This window comes from Genypterus blacodes, unplaced genomic scaffold (genome assembly GCF_046128005.1).
Source record: "Genypterus blacodes isolate CSIRO-AG114 ecotype Tasmania unplaced genomic scaffold, CSIRO-AGI_Gbla_v1 ptg000120l_1, whole genome shotgun sequence".
NCBI classification, from domain to species: domain Eukaryota; kingdom Metazoa; phylum Chordata; class Actinopteri; order Ophidiiformes; family Ophidiidae; genus Genypterus; species Genypterus blacodes.
This window is the reverse complement of record NW_027466923.1, coordinates 915462-941060: the sequence shown is the minus strand read 5'-3', so window position 1 is coordinate 941060 and position 25599 is coordinate 915462. Positions and strand designations below refer to the sequence as shown.

At 42.0% G+C, this 25599-nt stretch overlaps 5 protein-coding genes across 6 annotated transcripts; 3 read left to right on the top strand and 2 right to left on the bottom strand.

Annotated features, from left to right (window-relative positions):
• Positions 1-4566: 4566 nt before the first annotated feature.
• Positions 4567-6939, bottom strand: tmem53 (transmembrane protein 53). The gene is made up of 3 exons (XM_076162413.1): positions 6720-6939; positions 6428-6531; positions 4567-5691 (listed from the first exon to the last, which is right to left on the bottom strand). The coding sequence occupies exons 1-3, from the start codon at positions 6772-6774 to the stop codon at positions 4990-4992; spliced, it is 861 nt and encodes a 286-aa protein (XP_076018528.1). The 5' UTR covers positions 6775-6939; the 3' UTR covers positions 4567-4989.
• An 824-nt stretch (positions 6940-7763) lies between these two features.
• On the bottom strand, positions 7764-11060 carry toe1 (target of EGR1, exonuclease). The gene is made up of 9 exons (XM_076162299.1): positions 10911-11060; positions 10643-10785; positions 10523-10563; positions 10260-10356; positions 9956-10114; positions 9654-9767; positions 9359-9507; positions 8800-8965; positions 7764-8605 (listed from the first exon to the last, which is right to left on the bottom strand). The coding sequence occupies exons 2-9, from the start codon at positions 10754-10756 to the stop codon at positions 7916-7918; spliced, it is 1530 nt and encodes a 509-aa protein (XP_076018414.1). The 5' UTR covers positions 10757-10785; positions 10911-11060; the 3' UTR covers positions 7764-7915.
• Positions 11061-11241: 181 nt separating this feature from the next.
• On the top strand, positions 11242-14560 carry LOC143010112 (uncharacterized). Its single transcript, XM_076162300.1, has 4 exons — positions 11242-11683; positions 12119-12278; positions 12370-12545; positions 12934-14560. The coding sequence occupies exons 1-4, from the start codon at positions 11531-11533 to the stop codon at positions 13315-13317; spliced, it is 873 nt and encodes a 290-aa protein (XP_076018415.1). The 5' UTR covers positions 11242-11530; the 3' UTR covers positions 13318-14560.
• Positions 14561-15682: 1122 nt separating this feature from the next.
• selenop2 (selenoprotein P2) lies at positions 15683-18031 on the top strand. The gene is made up of 5 exons (XM_076162305.1): positions 15683-15790; positions 16163-16413; positions 16548-16760; positions 16908-17016; positions 17214-18031. Exons 2-5 carry the CDS (start codon positions 16187-16189, stop codon positions 17463-17465), a joined length of 801 nt encoding a protein of 266 aa, XP_076018420.1. The 5' UTR covers positions 15683-15790; positions 16163-16186; the 3' UTR covers positions 17466-18031.
• Positions 18032-18131: 100 nt separating this feature from the next.
• Positions 18132-24127, top strand: elovl8a (ELOVL fatty acid elongase 8a). 2 transcript variants are annotated; one of them, XR_012964763.1, is made up of 9 exons: positions 18132-18752; positions 20057-20123; positions 20211-20398; positions 20502-20582; positions 20805-20861; positions 20984-21098; positions 21381-21508; positions 21658-23787; positions 23914-24127. XR_012964763.1 is itself a non-coding variant. In XM_076162303.1 (8 exons), exons 2-8 carry the CDS (start codon positions 20075-20077, stop codon positions 21889-21891), a joined length of 852 nt encoding a protein of 283 aa, XP_076018418.1. In that variant the 5' UTR covers positions 18132-18752; positions 20057-20074; the 3' UTR covers positions 21892-24127. The 2 variants fall into 2 exon arrangements, 1 of the variants encoding a protein (XP_076018418.1); XM_076162303.1 differs by having other exon boundaries at positions 21658-24127.
• Positions 24128-25599: the final 1472 nt, after the last annotated feature.

Genomic DNA, 25599 nt, shown 5'->3' with positions numbered 1-25599 from the left:
CTGGAAGAGGGAAAGGCTAAAGAGAAAGCGGTGACCCCTTTTCGCTGCAATTTTCCCCTCATCAACTTGTGAGACTTCATTAACTTCCGTGGGGTAATTTCTTACATTGCATTTGTGAGGAGGTTTTCTTTCCTTCACTTCTTTGCTCTTCCATTTCATCAAAATGACTTTGTTATAATTATGTGAACATTTTTCAGGAAGGATTTGAAGAGTGCTTTTAAAATTGTAACTGTTATATTCTTAAGCAGCAGCATTGTCACTGCCTGTGGAGTATAAAGTCAGTTTTATAATTTTACTTTTTATTAAAGCTGTCTTTCATTTTCCACCATCGCCAAGGGTGCAATGGTTTACATAACGATCAAGTACATTTGTCAAGAATAACAAATTATTGTCATTAAAAAATGTTTTATTTCTATGTTTTTGGTGGATGCTTTAATTTTATATATACTTTGTAGAAATGTTTTAGGATATACCCCCTTTATTATGATTTTAGAAACAGAAACAAGAAATAGAAAATTGGGAGGTACCACACTTTAGTTGACAAATTAGTCAAATGCAATGAAAGAAATTTACTTCAAAACAATTCAGGGGTTAGAAAAGAAATGCTGAAGCATCTGAAGAACGCTGTTGATCTTCATCTTGTCTAAACTCTGAATTTGGATTCCTGATTAGTTTCTAATTTCTTGCTGCATCCTACTTTTTCCAATTCCTAAACAAACCTGCATGTCAATAGATTCTGAGGTTACTACAAAGCTTTTGATAATTACAATAACAGCATCCATAACATAATATCTGATATTGAACCTGAGGCTTGTCTGGGCCTCAGTGAAACGCCGCCTGATATGAAAACTGTGAGTAAATGCTGCTCTCCTCAGGATCATTGGTGTCATTACACACAAACATGACTAGTAATTGTGTTTATCTGTCGGATTTGCAGATTATTCTCTCTATAATCACCAAAAAACATCCTCATCCAACACCAATATATTATTATTATTATTATATTATATTATTTAAATATAACATCTATTTTATTATAAGGATTTTTCCCCGCTGCTTTTAATGTATTTTGTTCCATTTTGTTATTCTTGTTTTTGTTAATCTTCCAGAACAAATAATTCACCATTTTATTCGGTCTTGTCCTATAATAATAATTTTTTAATCTGTTTCCCCTGTTTGTATATTAATTTTATCTAATTTTTGAATGTTTTTTAATCTGCTGTTTGTCATTTGTTTTATTTCCTATTTTAAGGACTGACACTGTTTGTTGTCAATCAATTTGAGTTGCAATTTTGAAGGAAAATTGCCATACAAATAAAACAATGTCTCATTTTGCAGATGTTTCTGAGGTGATAAAGAGAAGTCCAGTTCAAAGATAACAAGAAATCTTTGCAACATTGATTGAGAGTAACTGAGCTCTATCAAGAGGCCATTAAATCATCAAAGAGCAAACCGGCAAAGAAAACAATGACCAGATTAGAGTTTTCTCCTATCATGTGGTTATATGTAAACTTTCCTCTTTCTTCCAAGCGGTGCACCAAGCATGGCAAAGAGACAACCACTCTTCCAAATGTCACATCTGACACTCATAGACATTTAGTAACTATCCCTGCTGAACAGTGTTCAAACAGGCCCTGATGTCTGATGATGAGGGGTTATATTTCCTGCCTGAGGGTCTATGATAAACACTACAGTACACATCCTGGTCTATTGTAGAAGTTCAGGAAATGACAGGATAGAGTTGGAAGTTCGGAATGAATCATAGATCAGACAAAACCAAATTTATGGAGGGAAATATACAAATAATAAGTCTCTATTAGCTCTGCAGCACTGTGTTCTTAGAAGTCATTATTTTTTATTTAAAACAAATATTTCTTTGAACCTTGAATTTCCCCAAGGGGAATGAATGAAGTACTCATCTGCCATGTATCATCAGTTCCTTCAACAAATGTATGAATGCATCATATTCTTTTTTGTTCGTTTATAACGTTTGTTCGGCAACCGCAAACGGATTGCAGTGCATTCTGGGATGTGTAGTATCATTGAGGTGTGTGCGCGATCGAACGGCGGGGTAGATCTGATCGGATTTTATCTCGGGAGCCGGATACGATTGTACCTCGGGTCGGACGTCTGTCTTACGTCATCGTTACGTCATCAAGCCACTTCCTTCTGCTGTGGAAACGACGCATGCGCATTTGTGTCTCCACTAAGCGTGTGTTTCCAGTTTGGCACCGTCGCACAGCTGACGATGATTACGTGCGTGGGCTAAACCAAACTCGGCACATTCACCAACAAACATAAACCTCCCCACAATAGATAAATGTATATTTATTCCAACTCTGACTTTTTAATAATTTTGTTGTACTTTGTTTTAGTTCATCAATACGAGCCTACCTTTAGAAAGAGACAAAACCTCTTCGAAATTAAACATGTCCCACCCGCACTCAATCAGTCATGGTTTAACCCAGCTCTATAAAATGCACCTGGAAAATCTGTGTTAGTTTCCCCCCAGCAAGACAGCAACAGACAAGAACCAAATGCTCCTGATCCCACAACCAGATGACAGCAAAAGGTAAGAACCAAACGCTCCTGATCCCCCAACTACATGACAGCAACAGGTCAGAACGAAACGCTGCTGCTGTGTGTGAAACTCTGTGTTGGTTATTTTGCATACAGGCCTGTGTGCCTTGACTCTTTATTTGCTTTGGGTCCATGTGTGTTGCAGTGGCTGCTGCTGCACATGCTCCAAAACTGATACAATGGTGTTTTGGGTTCATGTCTATTCATTGAAATGTATTTAAAAAGGCAAATGGACAAATTTTATCTCCACACATTTCGCCGTCGCGCGTTTCGCCGTCGCGCATTTTGCCGTCGCGTATTTCAACTTCAAGAATTTCAACTTCAAGAATTTCACTGCAATTTGCAAGATTCTACATGGAACTTCTACATTTGCTCGTCACTTGGAAAGGGGAAGAGTGTGGCAGAGTCCAGGTAAAAGGTAAATGAAGTAAGAATAGGTGCCTCCCAAAAATCCAACCCCTCGTCCTCGCCGTGGGAGGTGGAAACGGGTCGATCCAGGTTTGAGTCCCAACAGGCACAGCTGTTAAGTGTCTGGACTCACCTGAAAACGTCCTGGCTAACAGGCCCTGGTCAAATTAGCTCCTCAATTTATTTCCTTACAGCCCGTTATGCCTCGTCTCTCCATTGCAGGGCGCTGTAGCAACCTCACAAACTCCTGTGGTGTCATATGGTAACACATCCATCACCCTGATGGAAGAACCAGGTCCGAGTCCTGGTAGGAGTCGCTGGTTTTTACGCCGTCCTGCAAACTCTCTGTTCTCTCACATGGGCTCCACATATTCACCACACATCAGACATCTGAGTTGGAGAATAATAGTGTTTGTGTGTAACCCCCATAGAACTGTGACCCACACTCCCTCTTGCTGGGCTCTGAGGGACGAGCTGGACGCCAGGTAAGGTTCATGTTAACAACATTGCTTCCATGAACTCCATGAAGCAGCAGTAACTTATTTTGATTTTACACTTAAGAACTGTAATGTGAAAATTCAGTTAAGTGGTAATTGCATAAGATTACAAAAGTTCTTTTTGACAATCAAGACTTCATATAGTCATGGTTTGGTCAGAATGTTAAATATACATTTTGGTCATCTTTATAGAGCCATCATTCTCTGTGCTGATTCGCGGTCGCCTGTCTTCCCAACAAAAAGACCCAGGAACTGCAAAAGAATGGATCGGTGACCCATTTGTGAAGAATCCAGGTGAATCGAGTGCCAGAAGATCATCTGCTGGAGATCGCAAATGACGGTGGCTCAGCTCAGGGCTCCCACCCTTTGATCCCCCCCACACCTTGAATCCCGGCCTGTGGAAATATTGTCTTACATGAAACCGGCCCATGGCCCAAAAAAGGTTGGACCGCTGCTGTAAACACAAATGAGGCTGACAACATATAGTTATGTTCATTAATTTATTGAAGGCACATTAGTCAAGAGGAATAAAAGCTGTACTAGACGGATACATCCATTGCCAACCAGCTTGTTTTCTTCACATAAATCAGCTTTCTATCACAGATTAGAGCTGGAGGTTACAACAGCTTCCTGTGGGCTCCGTTCTTTGTGAAATCAGTGATCAACAATGTTAAGAGTGATAGAAAGTGAATAAAATGCTTCAGTTTGTTTTGTGTCCACTGGACTCTGTTCCTCTCACTATGTGCTGTGCTGTGCACTCACTGGACACAAGTTGGATGTGTGACAGTAACTTATGTATGAACCCAGGCTACGTTACACAACCTTTGGTCCAATGTAGATCAAGATACACAAAACCCTCACACAAATAGTCATTTTGTACTCAAGCAACATACAACATAAATTAATATCTGAATACTCAAATAGCAGGAGGAATGTTTGTTTTCATTTCAAGCAACACTTCAGGTTTTCAAAGAATCAATCATATGTGTGTTTGATCTTTTTTCTATCATTTGCTACGACCTTCACTGCAAACATATCTTCAGAGTGACACACTGTAATACTTTAACCTTTCGACAACATACACAATCTGTTTCCTTAACCCAGCCTAATGAGTTTAGAATCACCACAGCTAGTCTACAATCCATTACATCTCACAGCAATACTCAATACCATTTATTTATCCTAGACGTTTAAGCCCTACGTTTCCAGTGTTAAGCAATCATTTTTATAGCTTGTTTCCAAGACGTGCATTAAGCTTTGTTCAGTAAAAAATCAAATTCAAAGCAGGAAATGACTCATAGCTGTGATCATGTCTGTGGAAGCCACCCATTATGTGAACCAGGATGAAAACACAGCAACATCTTAGTGTAGCTCAGTGCAAAGTTAAGCAATTCAGCCAAATTTCCTTACTCGTTCCCTCAAACACTTCTCTGGATGTCTGAGGAAAGTAAATCAGGGCTGCATGACAACACATCAGAATGATTATGTGACTTTGTATTCTGTTTCAGTGATTCTGAACGTGTTGTCTCTTTTTTGTCTCGGCCCCTTCAGACGGATTCATACAAGCGATCAGGAACTCCCGACACTTTGGAACGTACGTCTCTGGAAATTCCCGAAAGTGACTGACGTGAGAAGAGGAGATAAAATCAAAGCTTTCCACGGGAACGCCTTTCTGCCTCAGCTTCTCCACGAAGAGCCTGATGGCCGTGTGTCTGATCACCTGGTCGGCTGTGGAGTACAGGAAGAGGTGAGGCCAAGCGGGCGGCCTGTCTTGCACGGCGTCGTAGTGGTTCTTGTGGACGTATTTGGTCAACGGGTAAAGCACGATTCTTAACAGGAAAACAGTCACAGCGAAAAGCCCAAGGAGGGTGTACCTCAGAACGGGACTTATTCTCTCTCCCAGGGTGGCCCTCAGTGCGCGCAGGGCCCCCAGCACGTTCCCACTGCCAGGGGCGCTGTCCACCACAGCCCCGATCACACAGAGGGAGCTGAACTGCTTGTCACTGTGCAGGAGCTCTACCATGTAACGGTACAGCATGAAGCCACCGTTGCTGAATATGTGGAAGAATATGGGGCTGTTCTCTACCTCGTAGTCATACAGGATTTCCAGCAGCTTGAGCGCCGTGCTGCTCAGCTCCTTGTAACCAAACGACTCGGAGATGAAGACCGTCTTCAGAGGGGCCGTGTAGCGGATGGTGACGCATCCCTGTGGGTAAGAAACCAGGAGAATGAAGCAATATGAAAGAAAGGAATAAGGATAATAAAGCACTCCTCTAACCTGTGTATTAAAGAAACAAGAAAAAGAAAAGCGTTTGAGAGACTAAAGAAAAAAAGACATGTGACTAGAGTGCTTGCATTTTCTACAGCAATACACTAGAGGGCAACCAAAAGACTTAGACCGCAGCTATGAAAGAATATAAGATTGCCACTGCATATAGAGAAGAAGCCTTTTCCTGGTCAATGATTAAATCAGTTGAAAGTGCTCACTGTTAACTTGCAATGTAATGGAACACCTCGCCTATATGGAGGAAATCAATGTTGCCTCCAGTAGGAAGCTGAAACTGCCTTACACTCTTAGAAACAAGTGGAGGAATACAGTCTGATTGTTTGTGTTCACTGCTCTTCATGCTTGATTTTACTTTTTGTACGTGGTGGGGGAATCTCTTGGAATTGAACAGAGTTTGGAGTCTTGACTTTAATCTACTTGTGTCCCAGGTGTATTGTGTGTGTATATAGCTGCTTTCATTATATATTGATCATTGTTTTGTTGTATACTTAAGACAATAAGGGGCAGGTGTGTGTGAGCCGTTTATGTTTACTGTTGACATGTTATATTATTTTGTCATGAAGGTGTGGCGTACAAAGAAATGCTTTAGTTTGGGATAATTGCTCCCCTTATTAGTGATCAAAGAGCTGAGTTGTCTGTGCAGGTGTACCGTTACCTGTTCGTTGTAAATGGCGCTGTACTTGGAGAGATGTTTGTCTTTACTACCAGCCCAACCCAACAGGATCACAACGGGCTCCTTTGTCCCCTGCCAGTGTCTCTCTGAAACGGGACAAACCCATATCACAACAGTTTATTATCACTTCTCCAAACGTTTGCCTGTTTGCGCTGAGCTAACTAGCTCCGCGCTATCTGTTAGCACTTACATTAACGTACACTCAGTAGGGTAACGATAGTAACGCTAAGCTAACTGAGCTAAACCCGGCTACAATGGGGAAAGTGCTGCTCACCCGATGTAACCGCATCTGGGAAAACGATGTTGTAGTCTATTTCATAGTCCGCCATTTCTCTGCGTCACCGTATCAGCTGACGAACTGTGATGTTTGGCTCATTTGGCTGATGTCAAGCGGACGGCAGGAGAGTTAGTAGAGCGTTGAATGAAAGATGACACCGCACAGGACTGCTGGATGTCACTTACCTAACAGAGACAGACAGCTGCTGCCTGCTGGAGCTTCTTCTTCTTCTTCTTAATTGATGCAGTTGTACATGCTAGTGTGCTGTTTGCTTCCATCTACAGCACGAGCCTGAAATCGACCACTGAATCCGTACAGGAGTGTCTTCAATTCCTTTGCAATTGAAAATAGTAATCTAAATTTAATTGAATAATACAACATATATCGACAAAAAATATATATCGTAGTTTTTATGAAGGAAATGGTTTCAAAATTTCCCTGTGTTTGCGACACAACATTTAATACGTAGGATACGTGGACAATTCTTTACTACTCATTTCCACGTAATGTTCGTCATGTAATGTTTCATCAAACTAAACTGACAAATATAATGCACAATTATATAATCTACTAGTCCTTTATGAAATATTTCTTTAGAAAATTACATTCTTCACCTATGAAAAATATTTTCCTGGGTCGTCTCTCTTATCAATAACATTAACATCCTACTGTTAGCAGCAAACTACTTTCCTTGGGTAAAAGTACCAATATCTCAAAGAAACCTCACTCCTTAATTTTAATGCTACTTCCATTAACCTTGGGATGGACAGAAGGATGGCTATCTGTAAGGCACTCACTTAATCCTGACATGGAAACTTTATTGGGCGTCAGGATGAATTAGATAAATCCCAACATTGGTCTTACCCTTCATCCCTTTTCTACCAATCCACCCATACCCATGGTGGAGCCACACTGTCGTCACATTATTTGGCTTAGTTCCCGAGCTGCTGGAAATGAGTACCAATTCCGAGCACAAGCTTTTAGTGATGATGCTCCGCTCCACCGGTTCTCCCCAAAAAAATAATCACTTAAGCCAATAGATGAAGTGCAGTCTTTTACTCAGAAATTCGATAGAAACACAAAACCAAGCTTCTCAACAATTTTCAAAGACAGCGTCATTAAAAAAATATATAAAATCAGGGGTAAACAACAACAAAATAATCAAAGTGTGCTCCTGTGATATTTTTGCCTTGCTACACTCTGGCCCCCCACACCATCTCCATCTTCTGCACATGGGCCTTAGATGACTTGGCGAAGGTGCTTTTAACAATGTGAAGAGGAACTGATTTGCCGCTCAGGTAGATCTTATTGAGACAGGAAGGAATCGGCTGCTCCTCCTCCCCCTGGGGCTCCTTTTCAGCAGCTCCTCCTCCTCCTTCTTCCTTGATTAAAACTTGTGCATGGGCAAAGATGTATCCCGTCATGAAGGCATCAAAACCCGCTCGATGGGTTCCTGTTTCAATCTTTGGCTTTACTACGTCTGTCTTAGCAGAGGTTTTAGAGGGTTTACTGTCCTCAGACACTCCATTCTCACCCTCCTCTGGTACTACTTTCTCTTCCTTCTGCTTGTTTCCTCCATCAGGGTCGGTGGGCTGTACACCGGCTGTGTTTCCCTCAACAAGCCCACTTTCTGCAATTTGCTCACATGTTGCCCCCTGCTGGTGTTCTGGTGTTTCATCAGTATCCATGTGGGGCATTTTGTTTACAGGTGCCCCTTCAAAGCTGACGGAGCCTCCCTCACCATTTCCTCCAGCTCTCTTCCTCTCCCTCTTTCTCTTCCTCCTGCTCTTCTTGTCATCCTTGCATTTCTCGTCCTGGAGGATGATGAGGTCCGTGTCGTGGGATAAAGTGCACTTGGAGCCATTGCGACACCAGCCGAAAGCCTGGCAAACAAACACACAAATAGGAACGATGTTTGAAATATATTATTCTGATAGAAAAAGGTTTTCATGTGAAGTGTTAATGAGTTGAAATTCCATAGGCTATAATTGGAAAAGAATCAAGATGGGGCCTTGGTGTCAACACAGTAATGTAAAGTATGTCATTCAAATGTCATTCAGCTTCAGTTAAAACTCACAGAGAAGCTCTGGCAGAGGTCAGTCTCCCCTGGACACGGTCCATCCACAACTGGGCACGGTCTGAAGTCCACGTAGTTGGACATTTGACCTCCGTACTGACAGAACTCTACATGGAAGTGTGATCCGCTCACTCCAGACACCACACTACGACTGTTATCCAGCTTACTGCAAGGAGGGAAAGAGGAAATGAAGGAAACACCAAAGCTGACTTTAGATGATTAAAGCAGTTTCAAGTTTCAAAACATTTTCTGGTTGTCTACTGGCAAGGTCCGGGCAGTCCATCAGGATTTTGTTGGGTTATGGTGGCATGTGTTCGATAGAGTGGGACTCAGAAAGCACTCTGGGTCACAGTTTGAGGTTGAACAAAGTGATTGACACCCTGAATTGTGAGTAATGTTCTCATAAATAATTGGATTGTGGTGACATTTCAAGCTTAAATTAGTGGTCCTTTTGGCTGTACTTTATTTGAAACCTTTTTTGGAATTTTGAGTATGTATGTAGTTGCTGTGTCATGAATTACAGTCTACACATCGGCCAAATTAAACAACCAGTACATACCACTTCTTATAGGCGTACTCCAGGTAGGAGGCAGTGAGCCGGAGCTCGAATTCAGAGGCATATTTGGTGTCATAGATACCAGCTGGAAACATCTCAGACAGGTCAGCCGTAAAGGTGTCCAGACGATCAGGAAGATACGCATAGAAACACTGACAAGAGAAAAATTAAAAAAATTGAAATTAGAAATCAGGCTTCAGTCAAGATTGGAAAGAAGAAAGAAAGAGAGATTTTAACTTTCATCATTAGGCTTTAATCAAAATTGAACAAATTGAAAGCCACAGTTTATAATCTGTACCTGGTAAAGGAAGACCATGTCAATCAGGCCATTGTGGAGCACTAGGGGTTTCCTAGCACGCAGCATCTCAGTGAATAGAGCCCTGATATGAACACCGTGGTTATCTGATCCTCCCTGATGAAGACACAGTTGGAAAACAAATAATAAAAACCAATAATATATATGCAATAATTTTCCATGAAAAATTCTATGATTTTTCAAGGACTATAGGGTTCCTGGAAGACACAACAGTGGTAACTGTAGAACAACCGAATAAGGGAGGACAACACCAAGAGAATTGTAAGTTTAATTGTAACTCTCACCTTATTATTGCCTTTGCAGTATGGGATCCCATGGCTGTACTGTTTGTTAAAGTCAAATCCATGCTGCACCAGGAACTGGACTGACTGGGGTTCGATGATGTACTCCTCTGAACACAGCAGTGTGAGGTTATACACCTGTACCAGGTATGTGTCTGCAGCCTGGGGGTAGAGGGGAAAATAAGAGTGAGATAATAAAGACACAAGAATGCATAATGGATGTGCAGTTAATGTTGAAGATGTTGTATTTTTCTCACAAAATTAACTACTTTGCAATAGATTTTTGAGCAATGGTTGAGTGTTGTACCTTGTTATGTTGTTTCTTGTAGCAAGCAAAACCCAGAGAGAGGATGGAGCGAGTACGAGCAGCGTGGCATATGGCTTTGTATCTGTCCTCGATTGATCTGAAAATATGACAGCAAGATATTTCAATGTGCCCTCGTAAATAACAGGGAAAGCTACACTATACAGCCAAATGTATGTACATTATGGCTTTGGAATTACAATGTGAAAACAGTTGTATGTTTGGGTGCCACCATACTTATGCACATTTAGTCTGCAGTTACTCACTCTGCCAGCAATGCCTTCCTGTTCCCAAGACCACTTAACTCCTAAAACACATAGATGAATGATGAATGACTGATGAATGAATAATAAGTCTTTATACGCACACGCACACACACAACTCACCGTGTCCAGTGCAACAAAAGAAGACGTTTTGATAGCGAGCACCATAGCAGGCCAAAGCTCTTTGAAGTTATCATTCTGCACATCAATGACTGGAACCACCATGGATGACGTCATGTTAATATGAACTTCAGGTAATCAATCACCTGAAGGCAAAAACATAGCTCGGTTAGCTTCTACTTAGCTCGCAACGCTTTTGAAACAGTTGGCTTACTACAATGCCCTCAATTCACTGTTGACTTTTCAATGTAGATGTCTTAGTCATAGTTACCTTGTATTTATGCCAAAATCGATGACAGCACTGGAATAATTAGCACTTGTTTCGGACAGTTCTGAATCTATGGGAAGGACGTAAACATTTCAACGTGCTTCATGGAGGTCCTGTGAGCAAGGCTATGGCAGCCGGACAATTGCCCGATGAGATATGAATTGCCTTTGTTAACAAATGTATAGTTAACTTGTAGAAAAAAGTCAATTTGAAATTCCACCGTCAATGAGCCACTTTATATTCAATTTCTTAATTTTTTGCTGTTGTTTTTACTTAAAAATATATTTCAATCAGGCGTTTACGATGGGCAAATATTAAGTCCCTCCTCTCATCGACCAAGGAGGCGTGCGCCATTTTGGCTCAAACAAAGTCAGGAATACCCTATCGGATATCAACTCTTTTAAAGTTTGCGTGAAGATATACGGTGTAAACAACTGTAACTCACCGCCACATTTTTCCCACAAGTTGACACTTACTACGTTGAACTCCTTTGTCTTCACATTGCGTTAGTGGAGACGGAAACTGATGCAATAGCTCGATAAAACATCGTCAGTTAAAGAGCCAGCCAAGCTAACGTTTGCTAAATTAAATTTGGCTTGGCTGGTTGTGTCTCAGCTCGCGCGATGGGAGGCTGCTCCGCTCCGTACTGCACCAACTCGTCCAGCGTCGGTAAACAGCTGTTCAGGTTCCCTAAAGACCCGACGAGGAAGAAGAAATGGGTCGCGAACAGCCGAAGAATAAACTTTGAGCCCACTGAAAATTCCAGACTATGCCAGGTAAATTTATATTTCAGCTTCCTCGCTATTATTATAATAATAATAATGATATTGACTCCCCCACCCTCCCTTATCCTTGATTGATACTTGTTTACCTCTGCCAAGTTAGACTGTTGTTGTCTATTTATGTGTTTGTTTGTGCTGTAAAAGTTATGAAAATGTTTTTAAGGAAGTTTGCGGAGCTATTTGGTCAACAACAGCCAATAATTAAGAAATTAAATATTAATTCAATGAATTGTAATATAAAGTGTCTCATTTAAGGTGGAATTTCAAGTTAATTGTGTTGTGGGTCTGTAAAGCCCTTTGAGACATACTGAGTCTTATGGGCTTAGGGTCCTTTAATCTTAAAATTCAAGAAAGGTTGCAGCCCGTCTTTTACTTCTGTCATTATGTTGTTGAGATGGAATTGTGTCTGAATTGTGTCTTTTCCCCCAGGATCATTTTGAGCAAAACCAGTTTGAGGAGATCGCCCGCTCTCCAGCTGGAGGAAAGAAGCTGAAACCCAACGCTGTCCCAACTCTGTTCAGAGGGGATGGAGATCTTCCTTATCCTGTCAACACCACAACATTTTTGCTGCCTCTGAAATCTGAACCAGGTATCCTAACTTCTTATCAAGACCAACTTATCCACAGTGGATGGATCCCAGTCAGGAGATATCAGTTAAGACTTTATTTTTGTCTCCATAGTCGAGAAGGAGCTGAGTGCCGGAGACCATGGCTATGCCAGACGCACCCCTCTGCGCGGCATGGAGGAAGAGGATGCAGATGGGAAAGCTGAGGAGCAGCAGCCCTGCACACAGTGTCAGGTCCTCAAGATTCAGCTGGAGCAGGAGATACAGCGCAGTGCAAAGCTACGGAAGGAGGTGGGACTGTTGTTGCTGTGTCTTTCTCTAAATCAGCCCACTCCTTTCTTTTGGTCCGATAACATCCGTTTTAAAGTTGTAATCATTGATATGTGGGCACGTGAGAACAATCTCCAAATTGAGGGACACACACACACACGTCCCAAATACAACTGTGTCGTGCTATCATGATGGTAACGCCTTGGGAAATTCCGTTGGCTACTATTTTGTCCTTTGTCTATATCCAAACATTCTCCTAGCTACTAAACATTAGGGGGCAACATCACACAAGATAAAGGGAAATGTTATGTTGAAGTTGCAGTATTTATGTGGAGGATAATTGGAAGATTTGCATAGTTAGTGGCTATTTTCAGTCCAACTAACCCTCCTCTTCTTCTGTGTCCGTCAGGCAGAGCAGATGAAGAGGCGTCTGTTTCGGCTCGACCAGATCGAAAAGGGTCTTCAGAGCTTTCTGTACGAGGACCAGATCCGCGCCCTGTCCCTCACAAAGCACTCGCGGCGCGCCGTATGGTCTCCGGAGACCATCATGAAGGCTCGGAAGATCCGCAGCGTGGTCGGCACCAAGGGCTATGAGTACCTAAGAGAGCTGGGATACCCGCTGCCCTCTTACAGAACCCTGTGTAATCGCCTGGAGACAAAGATCATGGTGACGACGGACATGAGCTGTGAGGAGCTGGCAGAGCTGGGCCTGGGACTTATGGCCCCTCTTGACAGCCCCACAGAGGGCGTCGGGGACAACGAGGAGGAAGCGCTGATCGCCGTTTTGTCCTGAGGCTGCCGGCTGTGAATCTAGCCCAGGGGAGAAAATGCAAGATGTGCTGCAGATGAGACAGAAGGCCACAGCACGTTAGGCTTCTCATGGTGTACAGCTGTTATTAAGGCACACACCGGCAATTTGACTACATTTAGTGATTTCTGGGATCTGTATGTCTGACCTGGGCCACTAACATTGTTTTGTTTTTTTATAAGGCGAGGCGTTATAGAGAGACTACACTTGGTGTTCACTTTCCAGGCCATAGTTCATAGAATGGAGCCTGATGGAGCTCATGTCCTCTACCGTGCAAAGATTTAAGGTACGCACCAACTAAGAAAAGGCTAAATGTATCGTGGTGATTCCCACATAGAACCATGTTTTCTTGTGGACCCCAGGAAGGTTAGGGGTGCTGTAGGGAACAGCTAATGGGGATCCCACAAATAAACATATGCTATCATGATGACAGTAATGTTTTGTAAAATCAAATTTCTTCAAGTGCTTTTTCCCCCCTCGTAACTCCCTGCATGCATATCAACACAACATTCTCTCAGCTACTTTGGTTTATGGGTCGACACCGCACAAGCTGCCAACTAATGTGAGAAAGCACCTGGGTCAAAGGTCACAGGGGAATTTACTGAAGCACTGCTGAACATATATGTAACTAAGAGTATCTCTTCATGTAAAGGAGCTTGTAGAGGCTTTAGTGTTCCACAGGGTTCCATTCTCCAGGCTGGTTAGTCAACAACAAATATCTCAAGAATGCTACAGCTTCCAAAAAAGAGTTTCAGTGACGTGGCTCTGAAAAACATTCAGTTTTGTCTAATCGTCGCCTCGCCTATTCAATATGTGAGCTGCTGTGTCGGCTGTCCTGTTCAAAATGATGCTTCTCTTTACCAAAAAATGTGAGTTGACTGACTGAAAAATCTCACATTGGGCTGACCGAGCTTGCCGGGTGAGTGTGAGTGTGTGTAGGCAGGGAGCTCAGCGGCGTCCGGCTCGCTCTCCCGTCGTGATGTATATGCGGCTCATCACGTGCAAGCAGCCTCGCCCGTGGACTCGGTGGTTCATATAGAACAAAAACAAAAAAGGTGAGGGGGGGTGGGATCATGTTGAGTCGTGGTGACACTAATGAATTTTTGCACAAAGCCTGATCATATGCAGCTTTGTGTTCAGGGTAAAGTGTCCCACAGTCAGCTTAAAGGATTGAAATGCTTCAGTGATTGTTTTTACGTGCTCAATAAAAATCCAGTAGTACCCCAAATACCCAAATGTGTTTTTTTATTTGACGGTTTGATAACATAAAGCCAAAGAGCACCAGCAGGTCACACTCTACCATCTGTTAGAGAATAGTAAATGAATACTACATGCTTGAGATAGATATGATGAATATTCAGTCAGGTCACAGTGACACAATGCTTACGCTGACAGCCTTAAAGATTGTATAAGAACCTGGTGAGTGGTCAGTATTGCATGGTTACTATAGATACAGCGATCAAATGGTCACAAAACAGTCACAGCAAAGTCAAGATACCTTCTATCAGGAGAGAAATGGGATTTTTACACCACGACACATATGGATGGGGTCTGGGCTGCGTAAAAATTATAGTTTCATTATGACAAGTACAAAAGTAGACACGTCCATATGGATTCAGAGAACAACAGAGTACTTTTAATTTTATCTATCGTAGATCTCTTCTTCTTTTTCTTTGATTTTCCCCTTATCACAGTACAAACAATGTTACTATTGAGTGTGTGTGTACGTACGTGACTGTAGTAACAACACACTGGCCTTTGGGCTGAAGTACACGGCTTAGATCAAATAATATTATATACTTTGTCTGGCGTTGGACTTTGAGCAAATCACTCCCATGCACTGATTAGATATTTGTTTTGGAAGTTGTGTTTGGAGTTTGTTACCCGAGTTGAACTGCAAAATACAGATGTTTCTCTCCCTCCATCCAAACCTTTACACTCTGTTTAAATAACACATTTCAAGCGTGTAATGAAGTCACTTTGATTTGTTTCTTTGATTTAGAGTAACGTTATCGCTTTTACCTCCTCTTGCTGATTTGCATTGATTTTCTGTGTGTGTCCGTGCTGCAGACTGAGGGAGCCATGGGTTTGTCACATGGTGCCACAGTCCAAAGCCTGATCCACATGGAGTAAAGTCAATATTACACAATAACAACATCAATACGGTTTACCCTAAAGAAACAGTAGAATTTGAAGCATGTAAATCATGTTCATGAAGCCGCACAGAGTTTTCTTACATGTGTTAATAATAAATACATATTATAGCCAAGATCTAGGACCATATATGTAATCTGCTTCATGCAATCATCATCAGTTGTTTGGGAAACTCCAGCCTTACTGCTTTGTGACGCCCACGCTCATCCCCTCTCTGGCTTGAAGGGGGAGGCGGGGGTTTGCTCTCTTAACCCATCGTACTTTAAAAACCGAAGGGACTAATAGACAGAGGGAAAGGACAGAGGTAAGTGTCTCAGTTCTGTTTCGTCTTCGCTAGTCACCATTTAGAACAGGTCGGCATGTTTCACCCAAACCCATGGCTTTAAAATCATAATTGAATGTTGTTCTTTTGCTCATTCTAAAGTCTTTGCCTGTAGGACATTATGCTGTTTCTGTCCTTGTTCTTTCTTTTAAACACGCGTTGTGCTGATTGAGTACAGAGTTTTCAGTATCACATGATGAAGTTGAAATCACCACAAAATTCGGTGTACTTACTCAGATGATCAGATTTGGATCAATTGGTTGGGGTTAGGGTCAGGACCTTTGCTTTCATGTATGAGGAACTCTCCTGCTAACACAAAAGAAGAGAAATAACCTTGATTCTCGCACGTTTCAGGTCCAGTGGTGGGAGTCAGGGACAATGCGCTCTCTGGCCTCGCTGTGGCTTTACGCGGCCCTGCCAGGTCTGCTGGGGGCCGCACACGTGGCTCTAATCGTGGAGGGGGAAAATGTGGCCTCCAGGATCTGCAAGCCTGCTCCCCACTGGCAGATAGATGGACATGCACCCATGAAGGAGCAGCAGGGGAATGTGGTGGCAGTGGCGCTGCTGAAGGCCAGCTGACATTTCTGCCTCACTCAGGCCACCAAGTGAGATAAACACAAATTTACACACACACACACACACACACACACACACTGAAATGAACACGAAAACAAACACAGCACACTCATTCATACCACACATTGATTGCATGTCCATGTCTTCTCTCTGCCTCCCACAGACTGGGAAACCTGCGTCACAAGCTGAACCGCAGCAACCTGACAGAGGTTTCCTTCATGGTTGTCAATGAGCAGGATGCCATGTCCAGAGCCATGTACTGGGAGCTGAAGAGGAAAACTCCTCCTGGTATTCCTGTGTACCAACAGAGCCCCTTACAAGCTGATGTGTGGGAAGCACTGGATGGAGACAAAGATGACTTCTTGGTGTATGACAGGTAAGGTCAATCCAAGCCATCTTAGAACATTTGTTTATACTCCATTAACTGACTCACACAGAAAACAATATGATGATCTATCTCCCTCCCTCCCTCTCTCTCTCTCTCTCCCTCTCTCCCTCTCTCTCTCTCTCTCTCTCCTCCCAGGTGTGGTCTCCTCACCTTCCATATTGTCCTACCACACAGTTTCCTGCGTTATCCCTATGTCGAGGCTGCAATCAGAGCCACCTATCTGAGGGATATCTGCAACTGTTCCGTGAGTAAACATGAGCTCTACTTATCTATCATTATCATTTGATTTTATGTTATAAAGTATAAAAACAATGTTAATCCCTTTATGTGAACAAAATGTGAAAAGCACAACAGACTTCATGAAAGCAATCAGCCCAAAGCATTTTCACTTTGAATGAATAATTATTCCGGTTTGTAAAGAGAATACTTTGTGTTTTACAGTCTCATGGGAACAGCACCACAAACAACGCAACACAAACTTACAACTTACAACAGAAACCATCGGGAGATGATCATTATCACATCCAACACCAACAGGATCATTCTCATCATCATCATCCTCATCATCCTCATCAACATCCTCGTACCCATAACCAGGAACAATCCCAGCATCTCCACAATACAACTTTGAATCAAAGTCAGAGTGTTGCTAATATGCATCAACACCAGCATCAAAACAGAACTCACCACTAGAGTTATTGGAGTTGGTTTGTTCTTTATCGTCCCTCCGTTTCTGACGCCGCCTGACCAAAGGGACTTTTCTTGGAAACATGCACAACTGACAAATGAATGTTGGATCTTGTCGTGGATGCAGCGTATAAAGACACCCTGGACTTTCCTGCAATTACATAATGTATCACATATTCTTGAAGAAATGGCAGAATCTGATGAATTCCATCCACGTATATATTTCTCTCATCTGTAGCATAAGTAACTAATATCCATCCTCCATTCTGCATAGATTGAACTCTTTGGTACCTGTGCTCATATTTGAATATTTGAAAGAAGACTATGGTTAAATCTGTTGTCAGTTCTGATCTGTGGTCCTCGTCAAACGGCTCTGTATGGATTAAGTAGCTGGTTCTGCTCTGTCCACTCCCATTAATGAAGTCTGCAGTGTGAACCTGCATGCAGGAAGCTGTGGATGGATGTGTGTGGAGAAACAGGACAGACTCTCTCTTAATCCAGGCAGAGTATATAGTTATATTTGTAAAGTTATATTGTAGAATTAAAGGGAATAAACCATATTATGGAATGCATCCGAAAGAATCGTGGTCATCTTTATCTGTACGAAGAGAGTGTGTGAGAATGTGCAGGATCAGACATTTGAAACTCACAGAGAGAAGATGATGAGTCATTCCTCTGAAATGACCAGTCGGAGATTTAACAGTGCCTCTTTTCTGACACTAGAGGGCAGCACTGTCGTACATTAATCACTGTTGGAACGATCATGCTCATATATAAAGAGGATTCTCAGTTAATATTCATGATGAGGAGACATTGAGAGAATATCAATTATATATCAATATTATCCATGAGTTAAACTCTCTCCACTTCAATTTTATCAAGATTAATTAATAAATAAGTAAATGTACAGGTTTTTAAAATGAACTGCAATCACTTCAAAAATACATCACTGCAAAAAAAAACAGGAAGGTGACAAGTGAGTTCTTATTTGTATGGATGTGCTTGTGTGAATTTATCTATTATTAGTGTGTACCTGTGGTTACATTTTTTACCTTTGGCACTGGTAGTCATTTGACACTGCACCTGGCCACACCTTATAATCCTGTATAATCTCTTAAATGTGTTTTTCCACATCCTGATAAACGCATTCCGAGCAGCAACTGCTACTGTCCTGCTTTTCTTTGCGTTCTAACCTTAATTTTTCATAAAGCATTTTTAATTAGCATCTTTCTTTCAGCGCCTTGGACTACCTGCTTGTTGCCGGACGACCGCTACCTTATCAACAGAACACCAGTAGGTCATATTCTACACTTCATGTTTTCTTTGTTTGAAAGAACCCCTCTTCGTTTTGAATGTTTTGTCTGTTTTTACTGTTTTTACTCTCTGCATCAAATTCATCCCAGTAGCAATCATAAATATCTCATTGAATTACTTAATTTAGTAATTTATGACTACTAATACTGTATGTACGTCATAAAATGCTTCGTCTTAGTCCGGATGTTCCACTCTGCTGTTCAGTAGACAAACAATGCACCACTCCATATCCGGAAATGTATAAATGTGGGGTTCTTTGGTTCCTGCTGCTCTCTGTTGTGTTTTAGCAGCACACTGGGAGGAACACTGATTATGAAGTTGAAGTATTCAACGCTTATAGCCCAAAAGCTGACTGACGATGACTCAACAAGATTGCTAACTGGAGTGCTTTTGCGGCTGCGCCATCATCACCCTTAGAAGTTTTTCATAGGAAACTGACATTAGATGTGAAAGGGGTTTATTGTACTGCAGCGTTCGTTTTAGGGTGAAATAGCAATCGAGCAGCACTCAACGTGACATCATGTTCATCAAATCACTCTGATGAACTTGGATAATACCTTAACTTTAACAATTATGACAAATATTCAGGTTGTCTAAAAGCTCTAAGAGTCAATAATCACAAATAGTACAGGTAAAATAGTGCAATCTTTTGTCAACAGTACAAGTATAAAGTAAGTAAGTAAGTTAAGAGCACTCGTGTTTAAATTCTCAAACCAACAAATTAGTTTACTTACTTGACTAACCTAGGCAAAGATTGTCATACACACGAACACGGAAGCAGGGACAAGCAAGGTAGAGTTTACTAACAACCTAAATAAGTAAAAATTGGCAGTTGGAGTGAGCCCTGCAGGTGTGAGCAGGGCAAGCGTGACATGTTTGTAATTTTGCGAAGAGGGCTATGGCATGTCGTGGCTAGTATGTGGCAAATGGATCAAGCTGAGGTAAATTAGTCTCATTTTGTGTTCACTCTGTTCGCTCTTCTTCTTCTCCTGCTTGTATCAGTTCTTTCCAATTTTTTCTTTACTAGTTCTCGGGCACCGTTTCAGATTTTCCTCTCTGAAGGCAAGAAAACAATACATGTAGTAATGAACCTTTGTCTCAGGTACTTCGCTCCTGGTGCATAAATTAAAACAGGCGCTCGTCTCACAGAAGGTCGATGAAGATGGTAACTGACTGCTCTTGGACATGGGACTTGACTTGGGACTTGCCTGTACTGACTCTCTTGACATTATACTTGTTATTAGTATTTGTATAGTATTCATAATATTGTGTACACATTCCAGGGTGTCCTGACTGTCAGCATGTGGCAGAAATTACAGTTCTTCTATCAGGGGATACTGGAGAATGGAGGTAAGTCTTCTATGCATTTATGTGTGTAATGAAATGATATGAAGCAGCTCTATTAACTTTGTTCTCTGACTGGCTTTCTCATTCTAGATAAGAGGACAGATGATTGGCTGCTGGTTTACTCTCCTGTGCCAATCAGCTGCATCTTTCTGTGCTACCTGTTCATCATATGGGCGGGGACAAAGCTGATGAGACACAGCCAGCCAGTCAACCTCAAGACTTTCCTGGTTTTCTATAACTTTGCAATGGTCTGCCTGTCTGCTTACATGTTCTACGAGGTAATAGTAACAGGAAGTGCCATTGCCAATTTGTGTGGAGTATTGAGGATGAGAGGTCTCTGTGCTGAATGAGCAAAGCAAAAGATTTTTTGTCGCTTTCCAGTTCACGGCCTCTTCCTGGTTGGCCAACTACAGTCTGCTGTGCCAGCCAGTTGACTACAGTAACAACCCACTGGCCATGAGGGTACGTCTGTTTGTACTGTACTGTGGTCGTAGTAACACCTGCTTATCTCTTAAGTATAAAACCAAACAGGTATCATAGAAATAAGGAGAATTGGCATTTGAATGGATGACAACTTTAGAAGGAAGGAGGTTTATCTGTATCCCATAACTACTGTTTAAACACATTGGAATGGTTTTAAAATATTAAATGAATAAGAATAACCTGGTTTTCTTTGTTCAATAGATGGCCAGAGTTTGTTGGTGGTTCTATTTCTCCAAAGTTATAGAGCTCAGTGATACTGTGAGTAATGGAAAAAAATAAGTTGTCTTGATGCTTTCTAGTACTTTATTTGCGTTATACTTTAAGTATTTACTCCACCTCCTAAATAAGAGATAAATGTGCTCCTACTGTAACATGTCCAGGTATTCTTCATCCTGAGGAAGAAGAACAGTCAGTTGACCTTCCTCCATGTCTACCATCATGCAACCATGATCTTCAACTGGTGGGCCGGTGTTAAATATGTGCCTGGGGGCCAAGGTTAGTGCACTAACCCAGTTATAAAGACTATTACATGACAAAGAAGAGAATAAGATTTAAATTATGTCCATGTCTAAGTCTAAGGGAGTCAGCAAACTTCATTTTTACTTCACAGTTAATCAAATCTCTACAAAGGTTATCTCACAATATCCACTAGGGGGCATAAACGTAAAAAATATCACGTGCAGTCCGTGCAGACATAGTGTGTTGAGAGGGTGTAAACATTGTCATTGTCACACAAACTCTTTCTGTCACACAAACTCTTTCTGTGTTTGTCTGTAGCGTTCCTGATAGGCCTGATTAACTCGCTGGTCCATGTAGTGATGTATCTGTACTATGGCCTGGCAGCTTTGGGACCAAGCATGAATAAATATCTCTGGTGGAAACGCTACCTCACCTCTCTGCAGCTGGTCAGTATTCTCTTCTCCGTTCAGTTCTACCTCATTCGGCTCAGGGTCTCTTTAAGGTACGGAGGAAGGTAAAGTCTGATCAAGATCATCTAATATCTCTTGTCTGTCTGTCTGTCTGTCTGTCTGTCTGTCTCTCTCTGTGCCCTCAGCTCCAGTTTTTCCTAGTGACCATCCACACCACCTATAACCTGTTTGCCGACTGTGACTATCCAGATACTATGAATGCTGTTGTGTTGGGGTACTCTCTCAGCCTCATTGCTCTCTTCAGCAACTTCTACTACCAATGCTACCTAGCCAAACACACCAAGGAGACAGAGAGAGTGAATGACAGGGAGGGACAAAAAGAGGAGCTGGAGGGGATAGAGCGCATAAAGAAACACTGATGATTAAATTATCCCTAAAGCCAGCCTCCCCTGACTCTCCTTCCTGCCCTGTAGATCCACCTCTTCACTACGCAGGTGTTCCTTATGATGGGGTTACCCTAAAATGTTGAGTTTCTTGTTGTTCAACACCATTCAACAGACGCCTGAAGAGTTAAGAGATTGGTATGCGGGCTGCAGGAATGTCCTGTAGAGCTGTTGCCAGAGTGATGGGTGTATATTTCTCCACCATCATCCGCCTCCAACGTTGTCATCATGTTTCAGCATGACAATACACGGCCCCTTGTTGCAAGGATCTGTACACAATTCCTCAAAGCTGAAAATTGTCAATGTTCGTCCATTGGTTGGATTCTTGTCATACATGATACCCATTGAGCATCTCTGTCATTTTACCCAACATCTGAGCTTTATCTGTGAAATTAAAGTCAGATAATCAATCCTATTTTAGACCCATCTGAAGGAAACCTGCTCAGTTTGAGAGGACTGGCTTCTGACACTGCAAAAATATTGTGCATTCACAGGTTTAATGGAGACCCAGTATCTGTTGGGGCTTTTCTGGAGGGACCCAAAATGCAGACACAAAGCACCAGACTAGATTGATTGCAGCTGATGACTTATAGGTGTGCAGTAGACTGCAGGGAAACCAGGAACCAGGTAGCCACGCCCAGCCAGGCAGAGACAGACAGCACACAGAAGCAGACGAGAGAGGAAGACAAACGGAGACAAACCCTAACAGTATCTTAAATTATGGATATTCTGAAAGTGAATTGACGTTGGATTAGATGTTCTAATTCAGTCCCTCCATTTACATCATTTGCTTGTATAAATGACCAAATCAAGGGAAGAATCTTCTCATTTGAGAGGTCATTTATTCCCTCTGTCTAAGGATTGGTAGAAAAAAACCCTGTGGCGATGAAAAAAACAACAATTCTGAAATGACAAACCTACCATAATTGAATAAGAACCACTTATTGTTCTGTAGACCCTTTTATTTTCCTCAGCTGGGGGCTGGTGTAATATGAGGACTTTAAGTGGGTTTTCAAAAGCTTGCATGTGAAAGCGGACTGCAAGTGGAAATGACATGAATACCCCGGAACAGTGAACAACCTGCTGTGTTGAATGTGCTCATATCAGCCCTTTCTCATTCTTTGTTTGTGAATGACATCGAGTCAGTCTCCTCGGTAACCGCATTAGACCAATTTGGGCTGCGGTCAGCTTGAGACTGGCAGTAATTAATAATCAGGTTAGAGTGAGAGGATATCGGAGCGCTCTCAACGGTGCTGCTGCTAATATTGTGGACAGTATAGCATTATATCTCTGTTTGGAAAGGTCATTACTACTTAGCCAGGAATGGAACCGGTAGGAACCAGAATGGAACAGGTCATTGTGACATCGATATTTATTTTAGATGCGGCAAACTCTCCATAACAGGTAAACAGGAAGCTTCAGTCAGGAAATAGGCTCTGGCCCACACACTAGGGTGGCCAGACGTCCGGCTTTAGGCCGGACAGTCCGGCTTTTCAATGCCCTGTCCGGCGCCAAGCCGGACGCGTATTTGTCCTCCTTTTTTAGGCACTACCCACACAGCAAAAACACTCCACGGATTCGCCGCGGAGGTATCGCGGCTTCCGAAGCGGACACGCGAAACGGACCCGTATCGGCGTCCACTTGCCCGCAATGTCGGATCCGCTGATTGACTAAGAGCGGTGGCAGATAAATATCCGCTATATCATTGGTTAAAACGTAAACAAAGCTCCGCAAGTGTGTGTCAATGTCACTTATTACTGCACAGAGGTGTACAAGAAGTTCATTGGAAACAACAAACAAACAAACAAAAAAAACTCTTGGATGCAGCCAGGAAAGAACAGAAGTATTGCAGATAGAAAATCAACTATTTTGGTGAGTACACTAGTCTTATGATTTCACTGAGGGGCTACATGAAATATTCCGATTTATTGGGTTGAAAACAATACAGATTTTTGAAGGTTGATAACAGTATTCTTGCTATGTTGTTATTTGTACCAGTCCCTGCAGGATATAAACAGGCCGAGGAGCAGTGGGGGCTTGGAAGCCATGATGACAGAGGTGCTGTTGTCTCCTGAGCTGCTACATGTGAAGAGACCCAAATACTGACACACGCGCGCACACACACACACACACACACACACACACACACACACACACACACACACACACACACACACACACACACACACACAGATGAAGACACTGAAGACAAGTCCCCAAATGACTGAAGCACTTTAGAAATGCTATACTTTTTGAGCAGTTGAATGTACCGTAAATGTTGTTTTCTACAATCTCCTTTGTTGTTTACATAAAAGTTATTTATGCTTTTCAAAAAAGCATTTTTTTATTATTATATATGGTACCTGTTTTGATTTTTACATTTGAGTCCACACATGTTATGTTTTGTGGCACAAAAGATTCATCTCAGTGGTCAGTTTTTGAACACCAAAATGTATTGAACAAATTGAAATACTGTGAACAAACTTTTTGACTTTTCATTAATATTTTTTCCTATTCAGCTACATCAACATCTTCAAACCACACAAAATTGTATTGTAAATGAGAGTATACCAGAGTCCTATGTACACCATGGTCATTTATTGATATGCTGCATAATGTCCTCCTTTTTGGTGTTATGGAAATGGTCACCCTACCACACACACACACGCTCACAGACACAACACAGATATTGAAAAGCATGTTTGTCATAAGAAAAATCAGTGTGTGTGTGTGTGTTCGTCTCCATGATCCCCACTCACGTGTGTCTGAATTAAAGAAGACAAGAACCTCTCATCTCTGTCTGTCTGCTAATTATCTGGAAACTTTAATACTGACTTCCTAGTTAGTAAGAGGGACAGGGGTGTACTCTCATCAGTACAGGGACACACAAACACACACCCACATGCACACACACACACACAGAGAATAGTTGAGAGTGAGAGTGGTTTGGTATGAGAAGCTGATGAGAGTGCTTGAAGGTGGAAGCCACAGGGTTGTTTCAGACAACGAGGGTTAACAAGAGGCTGCAGCAATCTGAGTAAGGCTGGAGAGCACTCAACACACACACACAAGCAAGTTTAATCAGCCAACCAACCAGCTGAGAGCTTTTTGTCAAGTGTGTGTAATTGCAAGCAGGAAGCCCGCTGTATTTAGCGATAGAGAAGCTTGGATACTAAGTGGAGGACGAGAGAGTGAATCTTTAAATTATGACAGAGGAAGGGCAGAAAGGTAGAATTTTGAAATTTGAGGGAAGAATAGTGGGGAGAGCGGTAAAACTGATAGGAGACAACTGTTTGAAAGCTGGTATGTAACAATTGTCAAGGGGTACATACAACTTCAGTGTGTTCTCAGAAGAAGAGACCACAACCTTGGTGGAGGAACATGGGAGCTTAGCTTAGCTTAGCTTATACAGCGTTCAGTAAGTTCTCACAGAGTCTAGCTAACCATCTGTTGAATCAAGCTGGCCAGGTTTCGATACAGTTGTGGTTGTGGCTACATTAGCGATTAGGTTTGGTGCCGATAAAATGCTACTTAAAATAGCAGAAGCTTGGCCATTTTTTCTATGAGCAAGTCAGCCATGGATACACGGGCTTAAACTACCTTAGCTATTTATTCTACTTTTCTCCACTTAAAATCTTTAGTTTTTACTTTGCCCCTTGCCCTGTGGCGAGTTGTAATATTACG

Coding starts and splice junctions, on each gene's coding strand:
- toe1 (XM_076162299.1), bottom strand. CDS start 10,756: ATGACGTCATCCATGGTGGTTCCAGTCATTGATGTGCAGAATGATAAC. Junction 10,357..10,522: donor AGGAAGGCATTGCTGGCAGA/GTGAGTAACTGC, acceptor TCATATTTTCAG/ATCAATCGAGGACAGATACA. Junction 9,508..9,653: donor ACATGGTCTTCCTTTACCAG/GTACAGATTATA, acceptor TTCTCTTGTCAG/TGTTTCTATGCGTATCTTCC.
- tmem53 (XM_076162413.1), bottom strand. CDS start 6,774: ATGGCGGACTATGAAATAGACTACAACATCGTTTTCCCAGATGCGGTT. Junction 6,532..6,719: donor CCCAGATGCGGTTACATCGG/GTGAGCAGCACT, acceptor GTCCCGTTTCAG/AGAGACACTGGCAGGGGACA. Junction 5,692..6,427: donor GCGCCATTTACAACGAACAG/GTAACGGTACAC, acceptor TCTTACCCACAG/GGATGCGTCACCATCCGCTA.
- LOC143010112 (XM_076162300.1), top strand. CDS start 11,531: ATGGGAGGCTGCTCCGCTCCGTACTGCACCAACTCGTCCAGCGTCGGT. Junction 11,684..12,118: donor AAAATTCCAGACTATGCCAG/GTAAATTTATAT, acceptor CTTTTCCCCCAG/GATCATTTTGAGCAAAACCA. Junction 12,279..12,369: donor GCCTCTGAAATCTGAACCAG/GTATCCTAACTT, acceptor TTGTCTCCATAG/TCGAGAAGGAGCTGAGTGCC.
- elovl8a (XM_076162303.1), top strand. CDS start 20,075: ATGTGGCAGAAATTACAGTTCTTCTATCAGGGGATACTGGAGAATGGA. Junction 20,124..20,210: donor GGGGATACTGGAGAATGGAG/GTAAGTCTTCTA, acceptor TTCTCATTCTAG/ATAAGAGGACAGATGATTGG. Junction 21,509..21,657: donor ACCTCACCTCTCTGCAGCTG/GTCAGTATTCTC, acceptor CTGTGCCCTCAG/CTCCAGTTTTTCCTAGTGAC.